Source organism: Pituophis catenifer, unplaced genomic scaffold, assembly GCF_029215685.1.
Source record: "Pituophis catenifer annectens isolate HBS135680 unplaced genomic scaffold, rPitCat1.0.hap2 SCAF_1, whole genome shotgun sequence".
NCBI classification, from domain to species: Eukaryota; Metazoa; Chordata; class Lepidosauria; order Squamata; family Colubridae; genus Pituophis; species Pituophis catenifer.
This window is the reverse complement of record NW_027256881.1, coordinates 88,478,817-88,493,890: the sequence shown is the minus strand read 5'-3', so window position 1 is coordinate 88,493,890 and position 15,074 is coordinate 88,478,817. Positions and strand designations below refer to the sequence as shown.

Genomic DNA, 15,074 nt, shown 5'->3' with positions numbered 1-15,074 from the left:
ATTAATTTGTATTTAAAGTTACTGAAATTAATTAGGCTTTCAGTTTAGGCTTCATGAAAGATGGACGTCACTGCTAAAATCTGTAATTTGGGAATAGCTGTAAAAAAGCTTCTGATATCAGAAATATATAGCAATATGCATGGTTTTTTTTATTAATTGCTGAAGGGTCTATTGGGGGAAAGAGAGCAAGAATATTTTGATGATATGAAAGTAGAGACATACTACTCTGCTTTGCATTCCTCTTCCTAAACAATGAAGTTCACAAAGAAAGAAATTTTCAGCCAGTGTCTTAGGATGCCATTGCAATTATGCCTTTGCTTCTCTGTATACAATGGTACCTTAGTACTCATGGTTAATTTGGTTTGGGAGGCACGATGAATACCAAAAACTATGAGTACCAAACAAATTTTCCCATAAGGAATAATGTAGTGAGTCACAAGCAGCCAACATTGACAAGTTTTAGCTTGTGTGTTGCATACCAAACAAACAATGAGCGCTGAGATAAAATTTTCATGTCAAAATGTGTTGAGTACCAAATTCGATGAGTTTCAAAGCAGTTGAATACCAAGGTACCACTGTAAATGCATGTAGGTTCTAGAATGATGCAACTGAAATAATGTTTTTCTTTTGTTTATTGTTTTTACAAGGATGCAATGGAAAGTAGTACACATCTGAACCACTTGGTAACTGGCACAAGGTAATGGTAGCTAGCCAATACATAAAATCTTGAGGGAGGAATAGATAGAAAACAAAATGTAGAACACTCTAAGCAAAGCTAAAAATATTCCTTTATATAAAAGGTATACAGTCATGACTCTGATGATGCAGTTAATCAAAATCTTCTACGAAATTAGCGTTCACATTTGCCATTAATATGGATGGGTTAAGTGGGTAGGTTGCTTACATAGTGTGCTGTGTTTCATTTTGCCTGCAGAAGAGGTGAGAGTATTAAAAGATGCCTGTGTATGCACAAACTATGGTGCTTTATACACAAATCCTACTAATACTGTAGAACTGTGAATGCAAAGCGTATTCATTCAATGTTGCACATTCAGATTCCATTTAAAGTTTGTTAGTTGGAGTTTTAATTTGGAACTTTGGAGAAATCTTTTGCTTTGTGTAGTTTTTAGGTTGTTGTTTCAATGAAACACTCTGTGTGGTTGATTTGTTAAACTTTGGGGTTGTGCACTCTATCCTTGCTCTTATAGCTTGTTGAAACTCACTTTAAAGGGTGCATTTAAAAATGTGATGACTTCTGTGTTGATTTGTGTATCCTTTGTGTTCCCTCTTCTGTGTGGGGATGTGATGGAATTGTTGCTGAGCTTTTGCTCAATCTTTGGTTCTGTTGATGAGATTTCAGAATTTCAGGCTTTGTTTACTAGTTGTAGAGCTGAGGGTAGATACTATATTTTCCTTCTTAATGAAAGAATGGAAGACAGCAGTGTTTGATGCAATTAAAAAGCATATCAAATATAATGCTTGAACTTGCTAAATATTTGAAATGGTTGCTTCTTCTGAGCATCAATTGCCCAAATACTGAAAAATTGATCATTTTGTTGTTGATGATGATAATGATGAAGATCATATAGGAAAGGAAATAAATAGCACAGTAAGTACACTTTCAGCCTGATTTGCTTGTGTCCAAGTTAGAAAATGTTAATTGAAAAGAATACAGTTGAAACTAACTATTTTCTCCAGTTGATTAGCTGAACATCTAAGTATTTACTTAAAGAAATGAGAAAAACATTTGTTGGGAAGAGCAGAGCATTCTGATTTTCTGCTTCTATTTCAACTAATCCCTACAAGGATTTAATATTTTGAGCACGTTTTAAAATCATCCCTTGGGTCATTTTTTTTCTTCTGTGTGTTACGTAGGTAGCTGGTTTCAGTAAACAAAATCTGTCAACCCCGACTATTCTTGGCATTCTGAGTTACAAAAAAGTAGCAAGGGGCTTAATCTAGTTTCACATTGTTTTCAGGGTTCAAACATTTTAAATGTTTCAAATATTTCCCATCAGAATGCAGTTTGAAGCAAAACTCATATCCTTAACAAAGAATTTTCCCAGGTAATCGTTACATGTTGGCTTATTTTGTAATACTTTGTTTTCCTACTTTATTGGAACAGAATAATACATTAACTGACTTATATTTAGATAACAGTTTTATGTTATCTCCTAACTTTTTTTTGTTTTATACTTTTCCCATTTGACTTCTGTAGATCTGTTAGTTTGATCTCTGTGTCATGCTTTCATGAACAATTGAGATTTCCTTTGTCTGCTAGATTTCCAGTCTCTGATATATTTCTTATACCATGTTATGTATCATAAAAATGAACCAGGAAAGAAAGGACTTCAGAGAGTTGAAAGCTACTCTTTCCAATTCTAGGTAGTTATGTCAAGTTGATCTCTTTGATTGGACTGTTTTTGAATATCAAGTCAGTTTGTAATAAAAAAATCATCCTTCTATTGTTGAACTCTATATGCTGTATATATTACTCAGACCTGGCTAGGCAGACTGGGACAGATTGCTCTAATTCAGAGCAACAATAGTATCAGTAGGAGGATCAAGTGTGGTGTTTATCTACTCTGTTTTATATATAAACCAAATTGTCAAATGTTCTACTTCCAACCAGAGTAATAATCTGTGAGGCAGTTTTGAAGTATTGTTCATCATTTGGGGCTAGAAAAACCCTAGAAAAGGGTTCTTGTCAGTGCAATTCAGCCGGCTCAGGATGGTTTGGGCGAACTGGTAGTTAAATTGCTGGCTGGCCCCATTCCTCCCCGCCCCTTCCTGGACTCCCCATGTGCCCCATTTTGGCTCCCAGGTAAGTGCAGGGAGGCATACTAGACCAAAACAAGGCGTGGGGGAGCAGCATGCCACCCCACGGCCCATTTTCACTCCCAGGAGGCTTCAGGAAGGCCTCCTAGGCCCAAAATGGGGCGTGGGAGGAGGCATCCCTCCCTGCAGTCCATTTTCATGCCCAGGAGGCTGCAGGGAGGGTTCCTAGGCCCAAAATGGGGCGTGGGGTGGTGCGGCTCCCCAGTGGCCCGTTTTTGCTCTCAGGGGAAAAGCAGGAGACCGAGTGCTGCCTCTCACACCCCCTGGCCATACCCACCATGGCCACACCCACCCAGCCAGTCATTAGGGCAGAGAACCAGTTGTAAAATTATTTGAATCCCACCACCGGTTCTTCTGTCACTCAGTCTGCAGTCTCTGTTATGTATGTGTGTACCTTCAAGTTGGTTTTGATTTCTAGCAACTCTCTGAACAAATCTTTGCAATTTCCTTGAGACTTCAGAAATAGTTTGCCCTTATCTCCTTCCTAGTCTGAGATAGAGAGACTGGCCCAAGGTCACCTAACTCCAAGGTGAGACTGGAATTCACGATTTCCAAGTTTCTAACTTGATGCTTTAATTATTCCACTAAACCTAGTCTCTGTTGTTATGTGTATCTAGATATAATGCCTCTTGAAGACAAATAGTAGCTCCTGCCTAGCGATAGAGTAGACAGAGAGGACCAACTACAGACTTAACAGCTGCCGTGGCAACATAGGGCTATCCTAATATGTTACAATCCCAATCTATATGGCAGTGTATACTTCTGATAGGCTTTTTGCTGCAGTTCAACTTCAGAATAAACTGGTAGTAGCAGATTATCCCTTTTGTATGACTGGATGATCTCTTTTACCAAGTCTTTTGGCTCAATTTACTGTTAGTAGCGACTGATTTTAGATAGGGTAGGCTTTAATGGGATTGTGGCATTGCTTTATAAACTGATAATATCATGATTTCTATATGGGACTGGATTTTTTCATCTGTTATCTTCTGATAGTGAGTATATGCTTACACACAGCAAGAAGCTTAGAACACACTGAAAAGTGGATAGTAAAGTCATGAAATGCAAATAGCACAAACCTTAATAATTCAGCTTAAAGTTATACTTAAACAACATCCGCATCTGTGAGCGTTTATAATAGCAGGATCAAGCATTCTCTTTACTGAATAAAAAACCCACTGCTTATAAACAATAACTTAGAGCTGTTCAATAGCAAAAAAGAGCCTGTTAATCAACAAATGGAAATGATTTCTCAGTCACCAAACCAGGCTGATGCTGGTAAACATCATCTACTTAGCAAAAGATCTTTCCAAGATGAAAGGAAGCTCAAACATCCTGCTTTGTACACAGAAGACATTGTGCCTTCTCCAGTAGACAGACATTCATTAACTATTAGAGGAATTATTTTCTAACAGCATTTCCCAGTCAGACTCCAGTGACTCAATTCTTAAATGTTTCTTTTAAGAGGATATTTTTCCAGACTTCTGGAAATCTACCACCAAATATTTGTGTCACACCTTAGGCGCTAGTATTCAAGACATCTTGTGGATCGCTAATTAAGGTTTGCATAATACCACAAAATTGCAAGCATTCCTTTGAAATAAGAAAGAATGCATACAGCTCTGTGGGAGAAAAGGAAGGGGGGGGTGCTTACCTTAAAAGCACTGTTAAATCAGAAGTTACAAGTAGTGATGTTTGGCTGCAAGGAATTTTTCAAGATCAGAGATAGGCAATGTTCCCCTTAGAGAACACGTCAAAAATTATTCAGGTTTCCAAACAGTTTCTTTATTTAAGCATGATTTTATAAAAAGGGATAGAATGAACAACAGAATCGGCTGACATGATCCTGAAATCAGGAATACCTGCACCATCAGAGTCATAATAGGAAACGTGGGAGGAGAAAACAGTTATTGAGCTTGTTTCAATTCATTTAGCAGTGGTTTGGGGTCATAGTCAAGATTGCTCCAAAAACCTTTTAACTGAAAAATGGGCAAATAATGGCTTGATCAGCATTTTTGAAAATTTAAATATAAAAATATAAAATTGATCTGGACTTCATGTTTTAAATATAATCAGTTTTCCTATTCCCCCTCCTCTTGTTTTCTATCTTCTTCCCTTTAAGTTGGCCTAGTATACATCATCAGACCCAATTTGTGTTAAAGGCAGAGAGCTAGAGACTGTATTCTAGTCTTGATTTAGGATTATTTTGGCCCAAATCACTAGTTGATATGTGGCTTCTAGCATATCAAATAGAGTGGCCAAAGCATTGTACATCTCTGCTATGCGCCATATACTTGTAAACACACTACAGAAATTTATTGAGAGTTAATATTTGTCTTCCAATCTTTTCTTCTTCTTCTATTGAATCATGTCCAGTTCTCAGAGACTGCCTGGATAAGTTCCTGCAGTTTTCCCGGCAAAGTTTTTCAAAAGTGGTTTGCCATTGTCTCCTTCCTAGGACTGAGATAAAGTGAATGGCCCAACGTTAGCAATAGCACCAGCACTTAGACTTATATATCGCTTCACAGTGCTTACCAGCCCTCTCTAAGCAATTTATAGTCAGCATATTGCCCCCAACAATCCGGGTCATCATTTTATCCAACTCAGAAGGATGGAAGGCTGAGTCAACCTTGAGTTGGTCAGGATCAAATTCCTGGCTAGTCTGCAATACTGCATTCTAACCATTGTGCCACCATGGCTTCACTACGGTTACCAATCTAGCTTCAGAGCCTGGATAGCTCTGCAGACTAAAAGCAGACTAAAAGCATTGTAATTTAACACCAGCTGTCTGCAATTAAAGTAAGTTCGAATCTCGCCAGGCTCAAGGTTGACTCAGCCTTCCATCCTTTCTAAGGTAGGTAAATTGAGGACCCAGTTTGTGGGGGCAATAAGCTGACTTTGTATAAAAATATACAAAAGTATGAAGGCTATTGCTTAATGTACTGTAAGCCGCCCTGAGTCTCCGGAGAAGGGCGGCATATAAATCAAATTTTTTTAAAAAAATGTCCAAGGTGAGACTAGAATTTATTGGCCTTCCACATTCTAGCCCAGTGCCTTAAAAACTACACCAAACTGACTTTCCTTCCAATCTTACATTTTATGAAAAAAAGGGGCCTGTATATAATTTAAAGAATACAATTTCAAGAGATCTCTTTGTGCATCATAGTCTCATGTATAAAATTTTAAGTGTCATTGTGACACATTATTTTCTCTTTCGGGGGGGCGGAGTGTAGATGAAACAATATCCCTAAGGATATATGTAATGGAAAATAATAATGTGTGTGATTGAGAAAAGGTCTTGTATAGCCTGGTCATGAACGATTCCTTGTAAAAGATCAAAGAAAAATTCTACACCTAAATTCCTAAATCTCTCTAAACAAATGGGACAAGGCAAATGACTGGTCTGACATTCTGTATAGTTCTTTATGTAAACTTAGCATTTTCCCTTTCCCACAACAGCTCCCACTGTTTTATCCCACGTGGTTACATCCATGGTAGATGAAATGCAAGTTATTGAGAATGAGTTCAAAGTGCTTTTAAGGATCCTTTTTTTTTGTTTTGTTTTTTTGTTTTCTCTGTGTGACTCTCTTCTTTATACTGTAGTTTTCTGTTTCCCTGACTGGGAAGAAGACTGATATGGCCAGAGGTCTTAATTGCTTGTTTGCAGCATGCATTAAAATTAGTCTGAAGGCGGTATGAAATTAGGCCAAAGCAGGGGTGAAATCCAGCAGCTTCTGACAGGTTCTGGAGAACCGGTAGCGGAAATTATGAGTAGTTCGGAGAACCGGCAAATACCACCTCTGGCTGGCCCCAGAGTGGGGTGGGAATGGAGATTTTGCAATATCCTTCCCCTACCACACCCACCAAGCCACACCATGCCCACCAAGCCACGCCCACAGAACCGGTAGTAAAAAAATTTGGATTTCACCACTGGGCCAAAGACTAAATGTTTGCACATCCCTGCTTTAGGATATTGTGGGAAAAAAATATGGCATTATAATTTTTTAAAAGGAGATGACCATTTGTGTCGGTTCAGTGAAGGGGTGTGTGTCTCATTGCCAAGAGGACAGTATATTGATATTTCTTCCATGAGTGGCTCAAATGCAGCAATAGAAAATACATAAAGTTTTTTTTTTAAATGAATTTGAACAAATCGTTGCTTCCCTGCCTTGTTTGTGACTTCCTTCACTAACAAATCTTTACTCCTAATATTTTTTTTCATTGCACAAGATATATATATCATAGAAAGTGGGGCTCTATCTAAGCAAGAGATAAGCATCCATCCCCTTTGCAGCAAAATAATCCTTCCATTATTGACTTCTCGTCTTTTGTCTCTTATTCTTTCTTTGGCAACAAAGACAATTTATAGAACGTGATTCTTTTAAGCATGACTTCTTGTAAAGATTGTCAAAGAAATAGGAGGGAATGTAATTGGAGTCCGGGAGAGAACAGGATTTTCTGTGACAGCTGTAATATAATTTAAATTATTATTAAAAGAGCGCAATTATAAAGCTATCCCCCTCCCATAGATTTTCACACAAAAGAGAGATGTTAAATCTGCTCTACAGTTTCAAAGTAGCTGATTATATCTTATTTCTTGCCCACATGACAAGACATTTTAAAGAGGGTACAATAACCACAACTTGCAAAAGTACAGCATGTTCCAGGCAGCACAATTTAAATTTCTCTCTCCCTCTTATACAACAATCATGCTGTAACTTTTATAACTGCAATATTCTTGGTTGATATATGATTTTTCTCTAGCTGTTTAAAACAGTGTTAATCATTCCAATGAGAGTAAATTATATGTAAATATTTATTTTGTTGGCTTTCTACACTAATGGTACTACTTTATATTACTTTCCTGAACTAACAGTACTTTAGATCTGAATCAATGGCTCCCAAAAAATTCTACTAACACAGTTACACGTTTCCTGAAAACACTTTCTACCTCTCCATTTCAAACTCTTAACTTTTCCTTTTATAGATCAGATGATCCTCTTAAGTGTTGCTGAACTGAAAGTCCAAGCAATCTCACGCAGTCTGGTTCATGGTAAGAGATGCTGGAAGTTACAAAATCTTTTGTACTACCAAGTAGCTGGTCCTCAAAGAAGATTTTGTGGGGCTGTATTGTTAGTGAAGTCAAAGCCAGTACTAGGTGATCCCTCTGGAAAACAGTGTTCTATTTTAGACAGAGGTGATGAAGTTTGCAACATTGTAAGATATATAGAGGTGTCCTGTTCATGTTGTGGTCCGCCAGCAGCCTGCGGAGCTGGCAGCAGAGTCAGACAGTGAGGAGGCTGGGGAGGAACATGGGCCAGTCCTGGAGTCTGAGGAAGGCTCGGACAAGGGCTCTGAGTCAATGGCAGAGAAAAGGCCATCTGGGAGGTACGTGCTGTCTCTGGAGCCTTCAGAATCGGACCTCAGCGAGGCAGAGGAACAGGGGGAGCCTGTTCCCTGTGCATGCATGCACAGAGCTGCCAGAAGGCAAGAACAGTTAAAGCAAAAGGGACGACTCGAGAGTAGGGCTTGGAGATGATTGGCCCCTCCCATAAGACTTAAAAGAGGAGCAAAGGCACGTGGGCTTTTGCAGGAAGCAACGTTGTTAATTCTGTGCAGTTTAAAGTCTGAAGCTCTGTTTGATTCTGAACTCCGTGTGGCTTTGCCAATTAGGTCTTTGGCAGCATGTCAAGGGAGATAAAGGTGGGTGATTATCAGCCTTATCCCAAAGACTTTACAACTATTTGGGATTCATCTATGAATGAACAGAATTCACAGCTGTTAAAATAAAAGAGGTTTTTGGGACTACTCGTGTGTTTTACTGACTCAGGAGGCCTAGGTCAGAACAGTTCATGCAGGTTGTATGAAATTCACTTGAGAACCTTAGAGAAGAACGCTTTTAACATCTTCCCTGGAAAGCTTTAAAGTTAGCTTTTCCCTAACATAGTATCTTGTAAATATGTTTGATTTTATTTCCCACAGTCCCCCAGCCACCATGTCAAATAAAATGTCAGTCACCATGTCAAATAAGATGTCAGCCAACATGTCACTTCTACAGACCAAGAAACCAATTCCACAGGAAGGCTAAAACTGCTTTTATTGAGATTGGGTATATAATATCAGAACCTTGAAATTCTGATTAGGTGTACCTTTTCCTCCCCTCCTCCCTCTTATATTCCAGTGAATTAGCACTTCCAATGGGGTCTCATTGCTCTGGACTTAAAAAATACTTCCGCCCTTTTTACCTAGATAATGGTTGTTGCATATTTCCATCAGGGCCATATGCCTTACTCTCTATAGCAGCATGATAATTAACTAGGGTGACTGGAAGATTATGGAAGTTGAAATCCAATCCATTTGAAGGCTAAATTATGTGAAACTGCAAAGATTATTTTCCAGACAATAATGGGGACTGAGATAGTCTGATAGAATTTCAGAGAGATACTGCAGGAGAGTATCAATCTTCTGATCTAACATAAATTAAATTCCTTGATATTATTTTATTATTGCACATAACGCCTCTTAAACCAAACATGTCTTTCTTACAGCACGTGGAAGTAGCAGCACAAAGAAAAAGTGCAGTTTCTTTAAGCAGCAGGTGCTGCATAAGGACTCAGTATTACCTGTTCCCCCTTTGAATCTGGGTCGCTGTCCACCCCTCTAATAAGTAAAGTGTCCAGTGACAAATGGAAAAATGCCATTGTCCTAACCTTGTCAAGAATCCGTTTCTGAACATAAATCTCTGGATCTAGCTTTATGGCTTTAAATAATTTTTTTTATAAGTTAGCTTTCCTAAAGTGGATATCATTGTTGTTGTTTTTTTAATAAATTTTTATTAGAGTATAAATATTTAAAAAACATAACATGACATACACACAACAAACATTTATACAACATATAAACAAAAAGAAATTATGTTTCCTTCTTAAGCATTGTTTCAAAGTGACATTCTGCTTGTTATATATTTCTTCACCTCTCCTTAGTGTAATGACATTTTTTCCTCCTCGCTGTTCCGACACTCCACTCATTGGGATTTCCTCTTCGCCATTATCCAGACTGAGTGCCAATCAAATTTTCCTCCACAGATTGGTTCCGCCTCCTCCTTCTGCGCATGCTCAGTCTTTTCACTCAGTTGCTGGTGACTAGACTTGAGTGCTTTGTGTCTTGTGTAATTTAGCGACTATTTAGTTAAAATTGTTAATTTTAAGGAGTGGTAGGCTGAGGGCTACGATCTGTGCTTTAATTGACAGAGGCACGAACAGGCGTTTCCCGGCTGGGACACTGGCCGCGGCTTTTAACAGATTGAATTAGCGTCTTTAAGGAAACGGTGTTTCCCCCTTACAGCTGATTGCCGCGATCGAGGAGCTGGTTATCCGGTACGCCAGTAGAACCGCCCTCGATCGAGTAGCCCTTATTACAGCAGTGGCTTGTGAGTTCCTGCCTTGCCGGCATACTCTTGAGACAGGAGGATACTTTACAGTTAAGAATTAAAGCAGCGATTTAAAGCGCATTACACTCAGCGCTTACAGGTGGCTCAGATGGAGAGATTCTGAAGCTATTTATAGCGCCGCCATTTTCAACCATTGAGCCAACTGCCGTTCTGAGTCAAACGGCAGTTAATTCTGATGGTTGGCTTCTCCTTTACCCACCAAGCCCTCACACAGTGGCTGAGGCTAGTGGAGGAGAAGTGACAGTTGCCAGTTGACAGTTCTACCTTTACCCACCAAGCCCTCACACAGTGGCTGAGGCTAGTGGAGGAGAAGTGACAGTTGCCAGTTGACAGTTCTACCTTTACCCACCAAGCCCTCACACAATGGCTGAGGCTAGTGGAGGAGAAGTGACAGTTGCCAACAGAGGGTTGCTGATGTCCTGCCTCCTGTCTATTGACTGATATATAACAAAGTATCCATCTCAGGAAAGTATCAAATTTTATTTAACTGTTTCATTAAAGGGGGTTACTGTATTTATTATGGCAGAGGAACCATTATCTTCAGATATTGAACAGACTTATTCCCTTCCAGGGCCCCATCCCCTTTTTTTTAATAAATTTTTATTAGAGTATAAATATTAAAAAAACATAACATGACATACACACAACAAACATTTATACAACATATAAACAAAAAGAAATTATGTTTCCTTCTTAAGCATTGTTTCAAAGTGACATTCTGCTTGTTATATATTTCTTCACCTCTTCTTAGTGTAATGACATTTTCTATACCAGTAATATTTCCCCTCTAGGTTTTTTGTTTATTTCTAATTTTTAACCAATTATACCATTTATTCCATATTTTATAGTAATCTGATTCTTCTCTTTCTTGTATTTCTTTGGTTAACCTATCCATTTCAGCGCATTCTAGAATTTTTTCTATTAAATCTGTTTTGTTTGGCGTTTTTTCTTGCTTCCAATTTTTTGCATATATTATTCTTGCAGCTGTTAGTATGTGAATTGTGAGACATTTAATATCTTTAGGGTATGGTTTATTAAAAATTCCTAGTAAAAACGTTTCTGGTTCTTTATCTGTCTGTGTTTCTGTTATTTGTTCCAACCATTTTTTGATGTTAGACCAAAATTTCTTTGCTGCCGGACATGTCCACCATAAATGATAGAAGGTTCCTTGTGTCTTCTTACACTTCCAGCAGATGGGACTATTTTTGGGCTGTATTTTTGCCAGTCTGGTAGGAGACATGTGCCACCTATAAAACATTTTCAGTTGGTTTTCCTTGTACGCCACTGCTCTTGTTAGTTTTATATTTACTTGCCAAAACTTTTCCCATTTTTCCAAATTTATTGTATGTTTGATGTTTTGAGCCCATTTAATCATCGTTTCCTTGACTGTCTCTTCTTCCAATTTATAGCGTAAAAGAAATTAGTAAATTCTGCTAATTAGTTTGTTTTCTGAATCTAATATAATTTTGTCTATTTCTTGTTTTTGTTTATGAATTTCATATATTTTTATGTGTTCTCTGTATTTAGATTGTATTTGGGTATAAGTCCACCAATCTATTTCCCTATCTAAGTCTGTCTCGAATTGTTGTTTTGTCTTCAATTTACCTTGATAGTCAATTAAATTTTTATATCTAATTATTTTTGTCTTATCTGTTAGATTTGGGTGTCTAATTGATTCTACCGGTGATAACCAACTTGGTATTTTCATATAGTGCTGTTTTTTAATTTTAAGCCAAATTTGTAGTAATGAGTTTCTTATTGTGTGTCTTTTGAAGTATGAATGTGTTTTGTATCTTTCATCCCACATAAAGGAGTGCCAGCCAATTTGAAGTTCGTGTCCCTCAATTGTTAAAATTCTAGGATTTTTTAATTCTATCCAGTCTTTGACCCAAGACAATACTGCTGCTTGATAATATGTCTCCCAGTCTGAAAGTGCAACTCCTCCTCTATCTTTTGTGTCCTGAAGCAGCTTAAATTTTATTCGTGGCCTTTTCCCTTGCCATATGAATTTAGATGTCATTTTATTCAAATTTTCAAAGAACGATTTATCTATTTTTATTAGAGTAACCTGAAACAGGTATAAAAATTTAGGCAGTGTAGTCATTTTAATGGCCGAAATTCTTCCTAGAAATGAGATGTGTAAGTTTTTCCATTTTTCTAAATCCTTCCTTGTTTGTTCTATTAGTTTATCATAATTATTTTCTTTTATTGCTGAAGTTCTTGTGGACAACCAGATTCCTAAGTATTTTATTTTTTTCGTTGTATGGATTTGTATACTATCTGTTAATTCTTTTTCTTGATTTTTCGTAAGATTTTTTTACAATTAATTTCGATTTGCCTTTATTGATTTTTAGTCCGGCCACTTCTCCGAATTCTTCTATTTTTTGAAACAAATTTGGTATAGATTCCATAGGGTTTTCTGTTATAAACACTAGGTCATCAGCAAAGGCCTGAACTTTGTATTCTTCTTTATTAATCTTTAAACCTTCAATTCCTTGATCTTCTCTAATTTTTTTCAGAAGAGTTTCCAGTGATAGTATGTACAGTAAAGGAGAGAGTGGGCAGCCTTGTCTGACTCCTTTTGTTATGTTAAATTTATCTGTTATGTCGTCGTTCATAATTATCCTTGCTGTTTGGTTAGTATAAATTTCTTCTATGATTTTTCCAAGGTTTTTCCCAATTTGCATACATTGTAATTGTCTAATCATAAATTTCCAATTTTGGTTATCAAAAGCTTTTTGAGCGTCAAGGAAAACTAATGAAACCTGTTTCTCTGAGTGTGATTCATAATATTCTAAAGTATTAAGTATTGTTCTCATATTATTTTTTATTTGGCATCCCAGCAGAAATCCATTTTGGTCTGCATGTATATATGTATTTAGTACTAATTTAATTCTTTCGGCCAGAATTGCTGCAAATATTTTGTAATCGGTATTCAGTAATGAGATAGGTCTATAATTTTGAATTTGCTGGAGATCTGTATCTTCTTTTGGTATAATTGTGACTATCGCTTCTGTCCATGTCTTTGGAATTTTGGCTTTCTCCATGGCTTTGTTATATAACATCAACATATTTTCTCCCAGTACTTCTTGCATTGTTTATATATTTCCACTGGTAGCCCGTTGGGTCCTGGTGTTTTGTTATTTTTTTGCTTTTTCAGTAATTCGTCTAATTCTAATTTAGTTATTGGCCTATTGAGCATTTCTCTTTGATCTTCTGTAATTTTTGGCATGTCAGATTTTTCTATATATTGTTTTATCTTTTCTTCTTCTACTTCTTGTTTATATAAATTCACATAAAATTGCTTAATGATTTCTTTTTTGGCTTCTCTATTATATTGGATTTCCCCTTTATCGTCTCTCAATTGATATATCATTCTTTTATTCCTTTCTTTCTTCAATTTATAGGTTAACCATCTGCCTGTTTTGTTTACATATTCAAAATAATTTTGTTTCACCATTTTTATTTTTTGAGCTAATTCCTTTTGGTTTATCAGATTCAGTTTATGTTTAATTATTTTCCATTCTTCTTTTATTGTTTTATCCTGGGGTTCTTTCTGCAATTTTTGTTCTATTTGTTTTAGGTCTTTCTCTAATTTGTCTAATTGTTGTTTCTTCTCTTTATTTTTCTTCCCCGTATATGCAATTACCAGGCCCCTTATATATGCTTTTAGAGTATCCCATGTATTTTATAAGGAAGTTTCCTCTTTTTTATTTATCTGGAAGAATATTTTTATTTCCTTTTCTAACATCAAATTAAATTCTTTTTCTTTACATATTCTTTGATTCATCATCCATCTCCTGAACCTCCTTTCCCCTTTCCAGTTTATGAATAGTGGATTATGATCTGCCCATTGATTTATGCCTATCTCGATTTTTTCTACTGCTGTTTGGATATTTGGGGTCATCCAGGCCATGTCCAGTCTTGACCACGAATTATGTGAGTGAGAGTAAAAAGTGTATTGGGCCTCACCTTCATGTGTTTCCCTCCATACATCTCTCAAATTTAATTCTTCAGCCATATTAAAAAATTCTTTTGGAAGTATATCCTTTTTCTTTTGTTTTTTTTTTATCAGTTTTGTAATCCTTGTTTGCATTTACTATTCCATTATAATCCCCTATTAAACAAATATCTTCATATTCTAATTCTGCTAATTTTATATTTAGATCCTTAAAGAATTCCTGTTGTTTTTGATTAGGTGCATATATCACTACTATTAACATTTTTTCCCTTCCTATTCCTAATTCTACCATCACCACTCTACCTTCCTCATCAACATAGACTAATTTAGATTGTATTTTTTCTTTTATGTAAATCACTACTCCTTTTTTCTTTTTTCAGGTCAGGGATGTGTATAATCTTCCTAGTTTGGAGTTTTCTAGAATTTTCTGATGCTCTTTTTGGATATGTACTTCTTGCAGACATATCACATATGCTTCTAGTTTTCATAGTTTTGTAAATGTTTGATTCCTTTTCTTTGGAGCATTTAATCCATTAATATTTACTGAAAAGAGTTTGATTGGTTCGTCCATTGCCTATTGTATCTGTTTTTTTGTGTGTCTTGTTTCCATCCGTGTCTTTGCCTTTGCACCTACTCTTTCCTCCCTTTCTTTTTCTTGCCTCTTTCTTATTTCTTTTTCTCAGTTCGTTTCTGTTTGCTCTTCTTCTTGACTTCTACTGTCAGTTTCTTCCTTACTTTCCTGCTCTTCCTCCAGCCTAAAATGTGTGCTATGAAATTCCCTTGCCTTCTCTAGAGTGTCTATTTTATATTTTTTTTCTTCCCACGTAA

At 36.7% G+C, this 15,074-nt stretch overlaps 1 protein-coding gene across 2 annotated transcripts in view; it reads left to right on the top strand.

Moving 5' to 3' along the window:
- PDE7B (phosphodiesterase 7B) overlaps positions 1-15,074 on the top strand; it is an 80,781-nt gene that overhangs the window by 8,709 nt on the left and 56,998 nt on the right. The window contains exon 2 of one of the 2 annotated variants that reach the window (XM_070952349.1): positions 7,823-7,888. The exons of the other annotated variant lie outside the window; for it this stretch is intronic. Within the exon in view, the coding sequence (XP_070808450.1) occupies positions 7,823-7,888 (66 nt within the window). The remainder of the gene's footprint in view (positions 1-7,822; positions 7,889-15,074) is intronic. 2 annotated transcript variants of the gene reach the window in all.